The 17632-nt window shown below is 35.5% G+C and overlaps 1 protein-coding gene across 7 annotated transcripts in view; it reads left to right on the top strand.

Moving 5' to 3' along the window:
* Positions 1-17632, top strand: part of LIN54 (lin-54 DREAM MuvB core complex component) — a 60858-nt gene that overhangs the window by 35939 nt on the left and 7287 nt on the right. For all 7 annotated transcript variants that reach the window (XM_031433008.2, XM_031433022.2, XM_010983596.3 and 4 more), the window contains exons 5-9: positions 9432-9648; positions 14512-14585; positions 14950-15147; positions 16304-16395; positions 17206-17277. In XM_031433008.2, the coding sequence (XP_031288868.1) occupies positions 9432-9648; positions 14512-14585; positions 14950-15147; positions 16304-16395; positions 17206-17277 (653 nt within the window). The remainder of the gene's footprint in view (positions 1-9431; positions 9649-14511; positions 14586-14949; positions 15148-16303; positions 16396-17205; positions 17278-17632) is intronic.

The following is a 17632-nucleotide window of genomic DNA, read 5'->3' as shown; positions in this document are numbered from 1 at the left end:
GCAGGAATCCTTTTGAATAAAGCCTCCCCTTACCTATGTCAGAATTTGTTCTTATTTGGCAGAGGGCATGGAAGACTTGAATGTTTCAAATCAGGGATCAGTTCAAGTCAGTGATTATGTTAAAATGTGTATAGAACAGCTCTACTGGACACCCAAGAAAGGCAAGAATATGCCAACTGGGAAGGTGCCCCACCCCTGGGGAAACTTGCAGAGGAGAGGTTCTACAGAACCCAAGCCAAGCGCCCCCAAAGTCACCCTTCTGCACACCCTCTCTCACCATCCTCTATGTGTACGTGTGTGTCTGGGATCCAGGGCAATGTGAATTTTCTTTTTATTTGGGAGATTGTTCACAGAAAACAGACCCTCTTTTCTCTCATCCGCCTATTAATTGTATATCTATGCAAAATACTTGAATGGGCCATGGTGCCTTTTTTCCTTATTTGTATTTAATTAAAATAAATTGTCATTTGAAAGAAAAAAATTATTTATTTTACATAAATATTCTTTTATTACAAATTAGATACAAGAAAAATTAGATTTACCCTTGTTTTTTAAACTTGAGGAAATGGTTAAATTGATAATAGACTCTACATCAGTTTGATACTGCCTGACTTTTATAACCCACCTTGCAAGGTGAATATCTTAATTTTTGTATTGTAGTAATATACACGCAATGTAAAATATACTGTCTTTATATACATTTTTAAGTGTGCAGTTCAGCAATATTAAGTGCATTCATATTATTGTACAGCCATCTGTACCATCATCTCCAGAAGTCTTTCCATCTTGGAAAACTGAAACTCTATACCCATTTTTCCCTCTCTCCATCCCTTGTCAACCACCATCTACTTTCTGTGTCTGATTTTGACTACTCTACTTCATAAGAGTGGAAACATACATTATTTATCCATCTGTGACTGGCTTATTTCACTTAGCATAATGTTTTTAAGGTTAACCAGTGGTGTAGCATATGTTAGAATTTCCTACCTTTTTAAAGCTGAATAATATTCCATTGTATGTATATTCATCTGTGGACAGACACTTGAGTTGTTCCTATGTTTTAGCTCTTCTGAATAATATTTCTGTGACCATGGGTATACAGATATCTCTTGGAGACCTTGCTTTTAGTTCTTCTGAGTGTTTATCCAGAAGTGGAATTTCTCAATCATATGGTGAGGAACCACCATACTGTTTTCCATGATGACTATACCATCTCATATTCCCATCAACTATGCACATGGTTCTGATTTCTTTCATGTTGTCACTAACACTTTTTCTCATAGTAGCCATCCTAATGGGTGTAAGGTGGTGTCTCATTGGCATTTTCATTTGCATTTCCCTAATGATTAGTGATGTTTGAGTATCTTGCCCATTTTTAAATTGATTTCAGTTTTAGAAGTTCCCTATGTGCATTTTGTATTTTAATTCCTTATCAGATATGTGATTTGCAAATATTTTCTCCCATTCTTTAAGTTGCCATTTTATTCTGTTGACAGTATCTTTTGAGGCATAAAATGGAAAAGTTTTCAAGGAGCCCAACTTGTCTATTTTTTTTCTTTTGTTGCTTGTGCCTTTGGTATCGTATCTAATAAATCATTGCCAAATCCAATGTTGTGAAGCTTCTGCCTGATTTTTTTTGTAAAAGTTTTCTAGTTTTTAGGTCTTAAATTTAGGTCATGGATCCCTTTTGAGTTAATTTTTGTATACGATGTTGGGAAAGGCTCCAACTTCATTCTTTTGCATGTGGCTATCTAGTTTGCCCAGCACTATTTATTAAGAAGGCTGTCTTTTCCACATTGAATGGTCTTGACAGCTTTGTCAAAAATCATTTGACCATATATGCATAGGTTTATTTCTGGATTCTACTGTTTTATTGGTCTATGTGTTTAGGTTTATGACAACATTGGTTTTATTTTTAAGGTTACATCTTTTGATCTATTTGGAATTTGTTACAAGGAATGAGTTATAGTTATCCAGCTTTTTCTTCTTCAGAACAAATGACTAATCCATAATCACTTATTGAGTAGCTCATCATTCTTCATCAATGACAGATTTCATCATGAACTTTTCTACATATGGGCTCTTTTATCTATTCCTTTGGTTTTAAAACTCTGTTCCTAGGCTAATCTCATATTATTTTATTTACCTTATCTTGATAGGTTTTAATCCTTAGTAGGGCTGGTTTCTGATTTTTATAAGGCTGATACCTTATAAAGCATATTGTCTAAATTTGCCTGATATGATCATTTGACACTTTCCTTAAATGCTTCATGGATACTAATATACCACATTTAAATTACTCATTTTTGTCACTACAATTCATAACTGTGAATAAGACATAAGTTGGACTAATATCCATGAAAAATTAGTAAATGAATGCCTTACATATACTTCATAACATTTCACCAGTCAGTAAATCAGTGCTGTGAGTGCTGGTATCTCAAGATGTGACTCTGTTGTTAGTCATATAATATGTATATAATATTTATTTTTTCTCATCTCCTCATTTGTCCCTTTTAGCTTGAAAGCATTTTAAAGCTTTCAAATTTGCTTTTTGGTAGGTTTATTTATTTTAGTAACCTAAAGTTTGGAACCTGGGATAATGTAAGCATAGTCTTTTCATGATGATAACTTCTATAAACATCTGTCACAATTTTTTTAAAGCATATAAATATGAAACCCTACAATATCCTAATTTCAAACTATATTACAGAGCTTTAGTAATCAAAACAGTGTGGTATTGGCATACACAGAGGAAAAAGATCAGTGGATCAGAATAGAGAGCCCAGAAATAAACCTACACGTATGTGGTCAGTTAATTTGTAAGAAAGGAGCCAAGAATATACAATGGAGAAAGGGTAGTCTTTTCAATAAACTTGATGTTGGGAAAACTGGAAGCCACGTGCAAAAGAGTGAAAGTGGACCACAATCTTACACCATGCACAATTAAAGACTTGAAGGTAGGGCTGAAACCATAGAACTCCTAGAAGAAAACAGGTGATAAGCTCCTTGGCATTGTTTTTTTTTGGGATTTGACATCAAAACCAGAGGCAACAAAAGCAAAAATAAACAAGTGGGACTACATCAAACTAAAAAGCCTCTGCACAGCAAAGGAAACCATCAACAGAATGAAAAGGCAACACACAGAATGGGAGAAACTATTTGCAAATCATATATCTGATAACTGGTTAATTTCAAAATATATGAAGAATATATATGACTTAATTGAAGGAAAAAACCAAACAATCCAATTAAAAATTGGACAGAGGTTCTAAATAGACATTTTTTTCAAAGAAGACATACAAATGGCCAATAAACACATGAAAAGGTGCTCAACATCACTAATCAGGGAAATGCACATCCAAACCACAATGAGATAACATCTCACAGCAGTTAGAATGGCCGTTACGGAAAAGATAAGAAACAACAAGTTTTGGCAAGGTTGCAGAGAAAAAGGAACATTGGTGCACTGTTGGTTTGAATGTAAATTGGTATAACCACTATGGAAAACAGTATGAAGTTTCCCCCCTAAAGTAAAAATGAACTACTATATAATCCAGCGATTACATTTTGGGTATTTGTCTGAAGGAAACAGAATTGCCATCTCAAAAAGATATCTGCACCCCCGTGTTCATTGCAGCATTATTTACAATAGTCAAGACATGGAAACCTAAAGCTAAATGTTCATGAAATGAATGGATAAAATGTGATACACATGCAGATATATGCATATATATAATAGAATATTTGGCATTAAAAAAGAATGAAGACCTAACATTTGTTAAGTAGACCTCGGGGGCATTGTGATAAATAAGTCAGACAGAGAGAAAGATAAATACTATGTAATCTCATTTATATGTGGAAAACAAAAACAAAAAATACAGAGAACAGATTGGTGGTTGTCAGAGGTAGGGTATGTGGGCAAAAAGTGAAAGTGGTCAAAAGGTATTTACTTCTAGTTGTAAGATAAATAAGTCCCAGGAATGTAATGTACAACTTGATGACTGTGTAGTTAACTTTGTATTATGTATTTAGAAGTTGCTAAGAAAGTAGATCTTGAAAGTTCTCATCTCAAGAAAAAAAATTTGTAGTTATATGCAGTGTTGAAATGGCTCCTTCCAAAACTTAATTGTGGTAATCAATTTATAATGTATACATGTATCAAATCATTAAGTTGTACACCTAAAATCAGTGTAAGGTTATATGTCAATTATATTTGAATTCAAAAAAGATCCTCTTATAAAATTATGCAAATTATGCAAAAATCAGTTACCTAGATTTAAAACTGAGTCCTAAGTCATATTTTATGGTGCAGTTACTTAGGATTCTTTATATCTGTCCTACTGTTCTTTATCACAACTTTGAAAAACTGTTTCCTGGAAGGTGTCTTTACATGATACTGTCTGTCTTTCTCTTGGCACCAATATATTACATACAAATTAAAAAAAAAAAAAGAATCATTTCCTTCCCAAATGTTATTGTTAAATATCCATCTGGGAGATTTGTAATGCTCATTAGCATTTAAAGGCCCTAAGAATTCCCATAGCAAAGACCTTTGTCTAACTTTGTTTACCTCAAGGTTTCATAATTTAATGTGACAAAGGCAGAATGGTTCATGTAATAACTAGTCTTGAAGAGCTTATGTTTAATGAAACAAATGCGTATTAGTAAATGCTGCCCAACCAGCATTAAGGATGGTACTATTCTGATTTTGTAGTATATTAAACAAGTATCATCTTAATATCTGTTCAAAACAGCACAATTTGTACGGGTGCCCCAAAGCAGTGTATAGATTTCACTTGGTGGTAATGTTCTCTCCTGTACAAATAGAGAAACAAAGGTATAAAGAAGCATCAGGTGCTTGCCAGAGCACACACAGGACTGAGACAAACTGGAAGCAAAGCCCATATGTCCAAACAATGATTTCTAAGCTGTGTTTGCAAACAGAACCAAATTTCAAAGTGTACCCCTAAACCCTGCAAAAAGCAAACGTATTAATATGGAATCCCACAAATTCAGAGTTTTGGATGTTGATTGAGCCATCTGTCTATCTCCAGCTTCACCAAATAAAGTAAGAATTCTCATTTGCAGAACAGAAAAGTGGTTTATTCTTCCTTTTCTTTTAGGTGAATCTTCATTTAAGCCTGGACTTTTGGCATTTGCTAATTAGAAAATAATGATCAAAGAAATTTATCCTAAATATGTAATTATGATACTAATCTGTAAATAGAAATGACTTAGGAACTAGTACTAATAAAAAAGTCTTTCAAGCTCATGTTTTTCAGGACAACCATTAATATATATTAAACGTAGACATTTTAAATTTAAATTAAGATATTTGCTTTTTAAGCCAGCTGTCAAGGGTGTTAATCAGGAAATAGCGATAACTAAAGCTTTTTATTGCATATCCATGAACTATTTTTCTGGTCATGTGGTACATTCAAAGAGGCATTCACATGGAGTTTCTCAGGCCACTCTTACTTCAAGGAAGGGACCAACTGGTGAATTCTCAGAGCAATTAAGTGTAGTATTTAGATGCTTTTCTCTTTTACAAACTTGGTAACTTTTATATGTTACTTAGTATTTTAGGTGTTAAAAAAATGCAATTTAATCAGTGGTTGCCAAGAGTTAGGGCTGTGACTATAAAGGGGAGTGCAGGAAAGTTTCTCTGTGGTAGTAGAACCATTTTATATCTTGATGGTGATACAGTTACATGAATCTATGCAAGCTTCAGTGCACATTCGAAAAACATCCCTATAGAACCTGGTGAAATCTGAATAAGGTCTGTTCTGTAGTTTAGTTAATAGTATTATACTGAATGTCAGTTTCCTGGTTTTGATACTGTTCTATGATTATGTGAGATTTTTTTCTATTAGGGGCAGTGTACGTGGGAACTTTGTATTAGTTTTATAACTTCTTATGAAATCTAAAACTCTTAAAATATAAAAGTTTAAAAAATGTTATTTATACTTCTGTTCAGTATACTAACTAATAAAAAATACTTTCGTGTTTCTTAGAGGCAGATGTACAACTTTAGTTCTTAACAGAGTTTTTGAGGACTGAATGCTATTTACTTTTATTCAGTCATTTAATAGCTATTCATTAAGTGTCTACAGTAGGAGGCATTAGAGCTTGGGCTTTGGAGTTGGCTCTGCTGCTTTTAGCTGTGTGAACGTGGGTAAGTTACTAAATGTCTCTGAGCTTCGGTTTCTCCATCTGTAGTTTGCATAATGATAATGACATGAATAGCAGCTCACATTTATTGAACATTGTAATATGTAATAAGTTATTATTTGCACTTTATATGATTTAACTCATTTAATCCCCATAGCAATCTTATGCGATAGGTGCCACATTTACATTTTCAGGTAAGGACACAGGTACAGAGAAGTTTAGTTAGGTGCACTCAGGGTCATTCAACTAGGAAATGTTGGAGCCTAGATTAAAACCCCAACAGTCTGGATTTTCTGTTTTTTGGCTATACAGAATTAGCTTGTTGAAGACCAACCGTCCCACCAAGAATAACTAAAAAGAAGAATAAAATGTATTTCACAAACCTGTTTGAAGGCATTGCAGATCTACTAAGGGAGCCAGGACATCATAGACTACCATCTTGAAGGGAAGCCTAGAGGAGTCACCTGGTGTTCGGTGTGACGCTTCCCCTTAGGACGTTTACTGATTTATAAGTTGTGGCTGAGAGATTGAGAAGATGAGCCAAAAGTGGCCCCCCAAAAGTTGAGCTGAGCAGATCTGTCAGTCTTATAGATCTCATGGACAAAACTGGGTCCAGGCCCCGAGCAGGAGAAGGAAGCCTGGTAAACATTGGAGTCCTTGTTGGCAGAAGAGTGAATCAAAAGTAGACAAGGCCTCTCAAAGATTGAAGCTCAGCTTCAAATCAGCTCAATTTGTGACTGGTTTAGAATAGTCTGCCTTTACTCTTAACTGCCTGCCAAAAGCCAAAGTGAATTCTTCCTAGGAGAATATAAAATCATTCAGAGCCTCCTGTAGTTAATTATCTCCTTAATTTTTCATAAATAGTGTCTGTCATTAATAAGCACTTAGAAATCATCACACATACCAGGTAGCCAGACCAAATTATTCAAAGCCAAGAGATACAGGTAATGGAGTTACCAGATTTACTTTTCAAATAACTAAGATTAATATATTCAGAAATTTATTTAACAAGATGAAGAATTTCAGCAGAGAATTAGAAACTATAAAAAGGAATCAGATGAATATTTTCAAACAGAAAACTTAAAACTGAGGTTAAGAATTCAGTCGATGTATTTATCAGCAAAATAGATACAGATAAAGAAAAGATTAGACATACTTTGAGAAACAAGGTGTAGAGAACTTCTCATCAGCAGACCTGCACATAAGGAAATCCTAAAGTGAGTTCTTTAGGCAGAAGGAAAATGATCCCAAATGGAAGCACAGAAAGGGTATACAAAGGACAGAAAGAGTAAATTTGTGGGTATATCTAAGTGAGTGTTTAATTGAGTTTAAATTATATATAGAATTAGAATACTTTACAAAAGCATAACGATGGGGCAAGAATAAATGGTGTTAGTGTTCCATGGTTTTCATTGTGTGGGTGATGTATAAAGTACGAATTTAATTTCTGTATTGTACATTGTAATCTCTAGGGATACTAAGAATAGTAATGATACATAAATAACAAGCTGCTACAAGGAGGAAATGAAATAAACATTTAACCCTGAAGAAGGCAAGAAGGGAGAGAAAAAGTAACAGAAGAGGACAGGTGGTTCAAATAGGAAACAGTACAATGGTAGATTTAAATCCAAATAGTTAACTATGTTAGATGCAAATAGACATATACTGATTTAAAAAAAAAGTAGTCAGATCTGATTTTGTTTTAAAAGACCCAGTTATATACAGCTCCAAGAGTTGGAGCTTGAAGTTTAGGATATAGAAAGTTGAAAGCAAAGAGATGGAAAAAAGGTATACTATGCAAACTTAATTAAACCGGCCCCTGTACTTGTGCCATACTCTACCTAACTCATTATTTAAGTCTGATAATCTTACTTAGAGCTTTCAAAAGCGCTTTCCTCTACATGTATTAAGTGCTCAGTAAATTTAACTTATAGCCAAGGCACCCTGGTTTTTTAGAATAGTGTTCCTTTTCCATTTTGAGCTGCTATACTAAGGACAGTGTCTCTTGCACCATTGTACGTAATCTGTCTCATAGGTTGCTTGATTTTTCAGTAGCTTCCACATGTATACATTTTATCCCTTTTCTTAAGCTTTTATGTTTTCATTTAGTTCACTGACTATGATGGCTTTTACCTCTTACCTTTATTTTAAATCTCCTTTGTAGTGCCTCTGCCTAGTGATAATAGGTGAATTATTTCTACTGAAGTAATCTACTTTGACTATTATCTGTAGAAACTAAATGACATTTTTCCTTTTTCTCCCTGTGCTTTTATGAAAAATGTTCAAATTCTTCAGAATTATTCCTTCATAACTTATTATCCATATAATGAATATAGATTTCCTCTATCATGTCACCTGTCTTATCATGAGGGCTTTTGAAGAATAGGTGGGGATGTAATTCTTTATAACGTAATACCATAGAGCTAGTTAGAAAATCTTGTCTGGACCTTTGCTTTGTATGACAGTCTGTTGTACAATGCTTAAACATCAGTTGGAGACATCTTAAAAGACTTTTGTTCTGTTCTGCCTTTGATGTTCCGTTTAGCTTTTTGGGAAGTTGTATTGCTTTTTGTCGGACTGAAGGAAAGGATTAAAAATTATTAAAATGATTATACTGACTCAGAACTGAATCATCCAAAATTAGTTTCCCTAGACAGCCAAAATTGTGGTAATTTTGGGGCTGAATCTGGCCTTCTACCCATAGGTTAGTAGGCACATTTGTGTCTTTAGAGTATTATAAGCCTTTCAGAATTGACCAGACCTAATGAGAGTATAAGATGGGCTTGTCTTTTGGGTTTCTTTCTTTTTGAGTTTTCTTTAGGATATGTGAAAATGAAATTTGTCATAGGTAATTTGGTGGGTAGCAATAAAACCAAGTACTGTGTACTTTTTTTTTTCCTATGTTGAATGTGAGGTTTGATTCTGAAAGTTTTAAAATAACCTTTTTTGTGTAAATTTTCCCTGATATTAACAAAATTGTGTAAGTTCTTGTAATTAAGTAATAGTTTCCCCAGAGCACGTCATCTGACCTGGACTGTCAAGGAAATTAACCACTAGAGTTGGAAGGTAGTACTCAATAATTTTGGTTTCACTCTTGTATTCATTACTATTCATTTCTCTTTGAACAGGTTATTCCTTTCCGCAGCTCTTGATGAAATACAGTAACATACTTTTTTACTTGAGCAATTGTCATGAGTAAAAAGGAGTAGGAAAGTAAAATCGCAGATTAATGATAGCCGTGTTGTATTGTTTAATAGGCAGTGAAATCAGCTGTGCAGACCATCACTGTTGGAGGCGTGAGCACATCACAGTTTAAGACAATTATTCCTCTGGCAACTGCTCCCAATGTCCAGCAGATTCAAGTGCCTGGAAGCAAGTTTCATTATGTCCGACTTGTTACTGCCACAACAGCCAGTAGCTCAACCCAGCCAGTTAGTCAGAATCCCAGTACAAACACTCAGCCTCTTCAGCAAGGTTAGTAACCATTTTTTTTAAAAACAATAATTAATGCTTGAACATTATGAAAGAAATTGGTCCTTTTCTTGCTGAAATCTTGATTGAGTATGGCATTTCAGCTGAGAGTTTGAATCAGCTGCTGTTGCAGAAGGCAGTGTAACAGAATCCCAGTTGTATGTCATGTAGTATTTCATTCTGCTAGAAGCTGATACACAGTGTGCTTTAATACCACATCATCATAATTATTCCTCAGTGTGTGGGTAGCCATTTTATTGCTGGTTTAAAAACCTACCTTTTATACTAGTGAGGTAGGTTTAAATGGAATCAAATTATTTATCTTATTTTCTGAACTATGAAGCTGGGTCAGTTGGGTCAGTTGAAATGACCAGTAGGCAAGGTATAAATGATAAATATAAACTTTATATCACTTTCATCCTTTACTTATTTTGAATCTGTAATTGCTAATAAAAAGCAGTTAAAACATTCTGTTATTTGCTCAGTTGTAGTTTTTCTGGAGGATATTCCTGTTTGTAGTTCTTCTGCTTCCTGTCTGCGTTTAAGCCTTCCAGCCACCTGATATCCATGTATAGACTCACACACATAACCTTTCTCCATATTTATCTACTTGCTGAAAACCTGAATGTTGTGAAAGGATCAGGACAGTTCATATTTAGGGCCTAACGTTTTCCCTTGGAATACTGCTGCATATTCCGTCAGTGTCAAAATGACATGGCAAATGACTGAGTTACTGGATGTAAATAGATGAGTTTAAAGGCCATTTGTTTACTCCTTCATTTTTATTAAAGGATCAAGAGGGTTGGAGCTTTTGCTGATAGCTAGTTCATCTAAGGGAAAGTGAAAGAAGAAACCTACTTTTTTTAATTACCGCTGGGTGAAAATGGAAAATGCATGAGGGAAACAGTATTTTAGTATATATTGTACTAAAATTAGACATATCAAGTAATCATATTTTCTAATCCCTCTTTAAACTGATTTTGAAAGAAAATCTTTTATTGTAGTGTTCATAAAGAGAGGAAAAATGAAACTTGCATATTGCTGACTAAGGGAGTTGTTTATATCCTCTCATTACTTAGCAGGGAAGTAAGTGCTTCAAATCCAATTTACTTAGATACCATAATGATATAAAGGAGTCATTAGGTACAGATGGTTGTATTTTATGTTTGTGTGTTTGTGTGCACACAGTATGCTGAGTGTCTGTTCCCAGTGCGATGTTAACACTAATTTACTCATTATCAGTAATATGCCTTTGGTATGAATAGAGAAGGAAGCTGAAGATTCACCCAGGAAGAGTGAAAGAATGGATTGGACGTTTCATAATTCCAGTACATTTCCTGGTGCCTTCTTTTCCAGCCTTCAGTCTGCCTTGCTGCCTCTTTCTGCCTCTCTGTTGTCTCTGCCTCCTAGCAATCCCTCACCCTCGCTTTGCTTCCCTGCTGCTTCCTTTTTGCTGGCCTTCACATAGCCTCTCTGTCTCCCTGGCTCCTTCACCACTGTCTGTATATTCCCTCATCACACCTACTCACATGAACCTACCACCCATGTCGTTTCCCCTAGATTCACCCATATTTTTCTCTTTTTGTCTTTCTCTCCTATCCCATAAAAGATCTGGGTATATTTCATAGGAATAATGAGTTAAATTTACGATTTCATTAGAGAGACACTAAATAGTTGCTCAAGTTCATCAAATGTATTAATAAGTCTTTCTAAGGGCTCAGTTCCCTATAAGGGGTTTACTTAAATGCCAAAGTGAACTGGGCTCATCTCTCACTTTTCCCACCAAAGCCACATGAACACCAATACTCAAAGGCTCCACCGTGTTAGTTGCTGATGGACCCAGAAAATTGTTTGTTAACCTCTTTAGAATATAATCTACAATCTTGGTGAGGGAGGAAATCAATTTAAGAAATTAAGAACCCTCAAGCACTTGTAGGTATGGTTTCTAAAGTTTGGAAGGAAGCTGTTTGTAAAAGCTTGTTCAGAATTCCTTTTAAAGGCTGAAAAATTAAAGATTATGCCAGCTTCTATGTAAGCTGCAGTAGTGGTATTGTGGGTCATGCTGAAAGTTGAGAAGGAGAAATCTAGACTGTTGACTTAGTTATACAGCATCAATATGACCCTTTCCCATATATATCTTCTAATGTTCTTTTTCCTGACCACTTCGTTTTCTGTTTTCTTTATTCCCCAAGTTTCAGTTAAAACTCAGCATGCAGATGCCAAGCTAATGTAAACTTAGAGTTCCCAAGTTTTCTAGCTCTGTGTGTGGGTGTGCATGTGTGCATGTGCACACAAGTGGGGACACTTCCCCTTTCCTTATCCAAATGAGAATCACACGGATGTGACTCCCATGGGATGTGACTCCCATGGGATGTGACTAAGGGCAGGCTACATGCGTCTTCCTCCTCATTTCACAGACCACCAGGAAGTTCCTATGTTTCTCTCCCTGTGCACTTACGTCAGAATCGCTGCTTGTGTGCTCTTGGACCAGTGCCCAGCATCTCCTCTCCAAGGAAAAATGGTGTAGGGAGTCCCATCTTCAGTGTCCCAAGCATGAATTCAGACTTTTAATTCCTTTTAATTTGTTTTTTAATTCCTTATCATTTTCCTGAGACCAGTCTATAGTGGTTATTACAATCAGAACAGGAAACAATTTCAAATTGGGTATTAGATCTCACTGCTCCTATAATTCATGGTCATAACACTCTTTTTGTGGAACAACTTTATTGAGATATGGTTCACATCTACCATAAAATTCACCCTTGTTAAATACAATACAGTTTGGTAGTTTTTAGTTTATTCAGAGATATGCAGTCACCACCCCTAATACACTCTTTCTGGAGGTCTCCTACCTTCCCCCATTCTCCCCAGTTTATCACCTTGCTGCAGGGACCTGCGCCCTTTCAGTCGGAGTGCTGTCTCTAATGTTCTTCCAGGGCTCTTAACTTTTTGTCTTCAGCCATCAACCCTCCTACCCTCCCATCCCCACTAAAAGTAAAAAAATCTGTTAACATTGTTAACAGCCTTTCTATCCAAGGAAGTCTGTTCTTTTTCTTTTATTGTTCAGAGCAGTTTGTTTGTTTCAGTTTAAATTCCATTATCTCAACCTCTCTCCTTCATAGCAGGCTCTAGGCCTTTTGCATAAATAAAGCCTGAAGGGATATCCTTTTTATCTTCTTAAATCCTTCCCTTAGACTGTGGAAATGAGCAGTATTAAAAATTGTACTGTTTTTGATCCAAACACACAGGTCTAGTGCCAACCTCTCTCCTGAATTTCATCATAGCATTTCTCCAGGTCAGATTTCATCTTCCCTTTAAATCAGCTCATCCTTGAATTCTTAGTTCTAATAGCCATCATTTTTCCCATTCGCTTGAAAGCTCCATGATGATTTACTTTTTTCTTCCCTTGCACCTGCGGTCCCTGACATCCAGTTAGTTGGTAACTCACGTTCCTTTCACCTCCACCATGTTTCCTGCAGCTGTTCTCTCCTTTCCATTCCCAGTGCCGTCACCCCAGATTAGACCTGCATTTTTTTGTACTAACTTTCCTTGTTTCTTGCAACTCTGTTCTGTTTTACACACCTTCTGTCACATGCAATTTCTTTCTGTGCCAGATTGTTTCTGTACTTCACAATGCTCAGAAACTTGTCATTGCCTACTGAATTAAAAATATAGACTAAAGTTGTAGATGTCTAAGTAGGATTTAAGGTCTTCAACCAAATGGCCACCATCTGCCTTTTTGCCTTTTCTTGCCTACTTAAACCCTAGGTTCCAGCCAAACCCATCTGTTCACCATTTTATGAAGGACCTTGCTGCTTCCCAGCATCAGGCCTCCATGTCTCATGCTCTGCCTCTGCATGGAAAGCCCTCTTCCAGTTTGCATGCCCGTTCAGCAGCCTGGCTATTGGTCAGGAGCCATCTCAGACACTGTCGTCCATGCATCTTTCCGTATTCCCATGCCCTGCCAATCAGATCTATGTTCTGTTTGCTTTGGACTCCCACAGCATTTTCTCTTTTTTTTTTATTTTAACAGTATTTACTTTATTTGGGTACTTGTCTGATCTGCTCTACTTGAATGTAATCTCTTTGAGCAGGTGTCTTGCTTTAGTTCCCTGAAACACTGTCCACAGTGCCATTTATATAGTAGTAATAACAATAACAATAATGCCAGCTAACATTTTATTAAGCACTTACTATTTGAGTTGAGTACTGTTCTAATAAATTTTCATGAATTAACATATTTAATTCTGTTACCTTGTAAGGGAGGTACTATCCCCATATTGCAGATGGCGATACAGACAAAGAGAGTTTGAGTAGTTACAAAGCAGCAGAATTGGGATTTGAATCCCCAGTGTCTTATGACTTAGGAGACTGTGTTCTTAACCTTCCTGTATGCTGCCTTTACAAAGTAGGTACTTTGTAAATAATGAATTATACAAGAATGTTATTTTCTCTGGTTTGACTATAAACACAGAATTAGAAATAGTATGAAATACCATTGTTACCCAGTCCCCTGAATGGCAGTATTTTATTTGTGCATCATTTCATCCGACTCTATTTAGTAGTGAATATATATAAAGGGTCTGCATGCAGATTGAATTATTTTCAGTAGAATGTCTTAAATGACAGACATTCCCACATAAAGTAGATAGACTATAGCTACCTTAGTTACATGTTCCCTGCTAGATGGGTTAAAGAATTTTGAAGGTAACTACCTTGATTAAAGATTTTTCCAGATAGGAAACCAGTGGAATTCTTTAAGCTCTTTCATGAGGATATTGTGAGGCAACTAAGTATCTTAAATGTTTTAAATCCTGTTTTCTGTAAATAATTTTCTGTTCTTCTCCTCCCCCCTTTTTTACAAAGCAAAGCCAGTGGTTGTTAATACCACCCCCGTGCGGATGTCAGTTCCACTTGTCTCAGCACAGACTGTCAAACAGGTGAGTATTACATTACTTCGTCTCTTGGCCTCTCCCAGACAATTTACTTTTAAAATTGAAAGTTAAGATTTAAGGTTAAGACATTTATTTATTTGTTTGTTTGTTTATATTGAAATATAGTTGATGTATGATATATATGTTACCAGTGTACAATAAGTGATTCATCACTTTTAAAGGTTATACTCCATTTACAATTATAAAGTATGGGCTCTATTCCCCATTTTGTGCAATATACCCTTGTAGCTTATTTTATATATAATAGTTTGTAACTCTTAATTCCCTAAGTTTAAGAGATTCATACCAAACTGAGAAGCTGTAAATTTTACTTTTATAATCATTGATATAATCATTCCTTTCTTTTTAGGTTGTTCCCAAACCAATCAATCCAACTTCACAAATAGTTACCAGCAGCCAGCCACAGCAGCGGCTCATCATGCCGGCCACGCCACTGCCACAGATCCAGCCAAACCTCACCAACCTCCCGCCAGGCACTGTGCTGGCACCGGCTCCGGGCACAGGAAATGTAGGCTATGCAGTGCTTCCAGCTCAGTACGTGACTCAGGTATGGGCAAAAAATTAAGTCATTGCATTTCATAAAGGCTAATTGGGTCTAAGATGTCTAGCCTATCACATTCTAAAACTACTCAAAAACATCTAACTTAGTGTTGGAATGGCTCTTTCCAAAACCTTGAAATGTTAATGAAAACTTCTAAAGGTATTTTTATATCTTTAGCGTTTAGAAATAAACAGCACAGGTCAGGTTTACAAGTCAGACAATTTGGAGCTGAGAGCAGTTTGGTGAGAGGGCAAGATCATGCAGACATAAGAGAAAATAGGTTGAGTTAAAATGAGCAGAATCCCAAATCAGTTTAGAAAGGACCATGCTCTTCCTCACATGTGAATATGATGCCTTTGACTTGTTCTTGGAAAATAGATTGTGAGATGTGTTTCCAGGTGACATATCTTTAGTGATCTGTCCAGATCTGATCATCTTCAGATGACATCTAGCCATCTTTGGAATCAGAGCCACATATTACCTAGAGTTGGCTGGCTTGGCGTAGGAATGCTGCTTTCTAGGAGGCAGACAGAAGTTTTCTTTTTCATGTAAGAACCAAGCAAATTAGCATCATGTTCTAAGCTACTGAGTTGACCTACCCAGATTGTAAGAGAGAGAGAGGAACAGGAACCTTTCTGTGTACTTTAATGAAATGTATTTTGTAGTATGTTATGTGCCTACTGATTAAAAAAATTAATGTTCAGTATTTTTATCATTAGCATCTCTTTTCTTATGTTTAGAAATCAGTATAAATAAAAACTTATTACATATGTAACTTCTCATTCTCTATAACTCGTGATGAATGATCAGTATAGTACCTGTTTTATTTGCAAGTAGACACATTGCGTTTTCCTAGCTGGTGCACGTTACTACAGTACTTTTGGGGCGTTCATCTAGAATTTCCTAATGCTGGCATACTTACTCCTTTGTGAAAGAATTTCTTATATTTGTACCATGTAGTACTTCAAAATGTTTACATTGTTTTCACCTCTGGTATTAGTTTGGGTCTTTAGAAGAGTTTCATGAGGTAGTATATTTATATGAAATTCTTCATTCTGTTTTTCCTATTTTAGTAGGTGAATGTGTGCTTCTTACTGATCACTATATCTAAAAGTATCCATTTTTGTAAATATGATCTAAAATAGCTTTTTTTTATTTGTAGCTACAGCAGTCTTCATATGTGTCTATAGCAAGCAACTCAAACTTTACTGGAACACCTGGTATCCAGACCCAGGCAAGGCTTCCATTCAATGGGTGAGTAGTTGAATATATGTAAATTAAGTTGTTGGATCAGATTAAATAAAGCATCAAATATATGCATTTCAAAATATATGTATATGTAAGTATTTGATTTTTTTTCCCTTCAAAGACATGTGGGCATGCCTCTGTGGTTCTTTTTATTTTGAAATACTTTAAACAGAAGTTGCAGGAATAGTCAGAGAACTCCCAAATTATCTTTTACTTGGATTCATCAGTTATGCCACATGTATTTTATTACTTTCTCTCTGTCTCTCTCCTCTTTCTCTCTCATCCTGAATATGTTTTTTAAATGATAGTATTTTTTAAATTATTGTTAGGTCTTTGCTTTTTTGTTTGTTTGTTTTTTAATCTGTTAATTGCTGCCTTTGCAGTATTGTTTGAGAAGCAGTTCTTAGTTAATTACTTGGAACCAGGCTACCTTACCTCTCCCCTTCCAAATTCCAACCTCACACACCCTTTTCTACTTACTACCTTTTATAATTGACTCCTAAAGTCTTTAAGAGATTTCAACTTTAGTTCTCTCAGAAGGAAGAGTATTTTTTGTGGAGTGTTCTTTAGAAGCTGTTGATAACTTCCTTTTCTTTTTTTTTAATCCTTATCTTGGCTCTCTACCTTTTTTTTCATCTTACAACTTGCTTTTGAACTTAATGTAAATGAAACAACATAGCAAACTTTTATTAGAGATGTATACAATTGTTAAAGCTTTATTTTAGGAGGAATTTACAGATTGGAGACTTTTCTAATTTTAAATAGTTATCTTTAATTGATTAAAATATATGTCTTTTGTGTGTGTGTCCATATTAGCATAATCCCATCAGAGTCTGCCAGTCGGCCCAGAAAGCCCTGTAACTGTACAAAATCGCTGTGTTTGAAATTGTAAGTCTTTTTACTACTGTTTCCTTATTTGATATAACTGAAAATGCTTCTTTTTTTTTTTTTGGTGGGGGTGGTAAATTAGGTTTATTTATTTTTGATGGAGGCACTGGGGATTGAACCCAGGATCTTGTGCATGCTAAGTATGCACTCTACCACTAAGCTCTACCCTCCCCACTGAAAATGCTTTTAAAAATAAATGGACTTAACTAAAAATTCATAAGAGACCAACTTCATAAGTCTAAGTAAAAAAACAAGTGAATGTTTGAGCACATATGACAATGTAAAAGTACTCTTTCCTTCATTCATTCATTCATTCATTCATTCAGAGTATTTACCATGGGTGAGGCACTGGAGT

This window comes from Camelus dromedarius, chromosome 1 (assembly GCF_036321535.1).
Source record: "Camelus dromedarius isolate mCamDro1 chromosome 1, mCamDro1.pat, whole genome shotgun sequence".
Taxonomy (NCBI): Eukaryota; Metazoa; Chordata; class Mammalia; order Artiodactyla; family Camelidae; genus Camelus; species Camelus dromedarius.
This window is presented reverse-complemented; position numbering and strand designations above follow the sequence as displayed.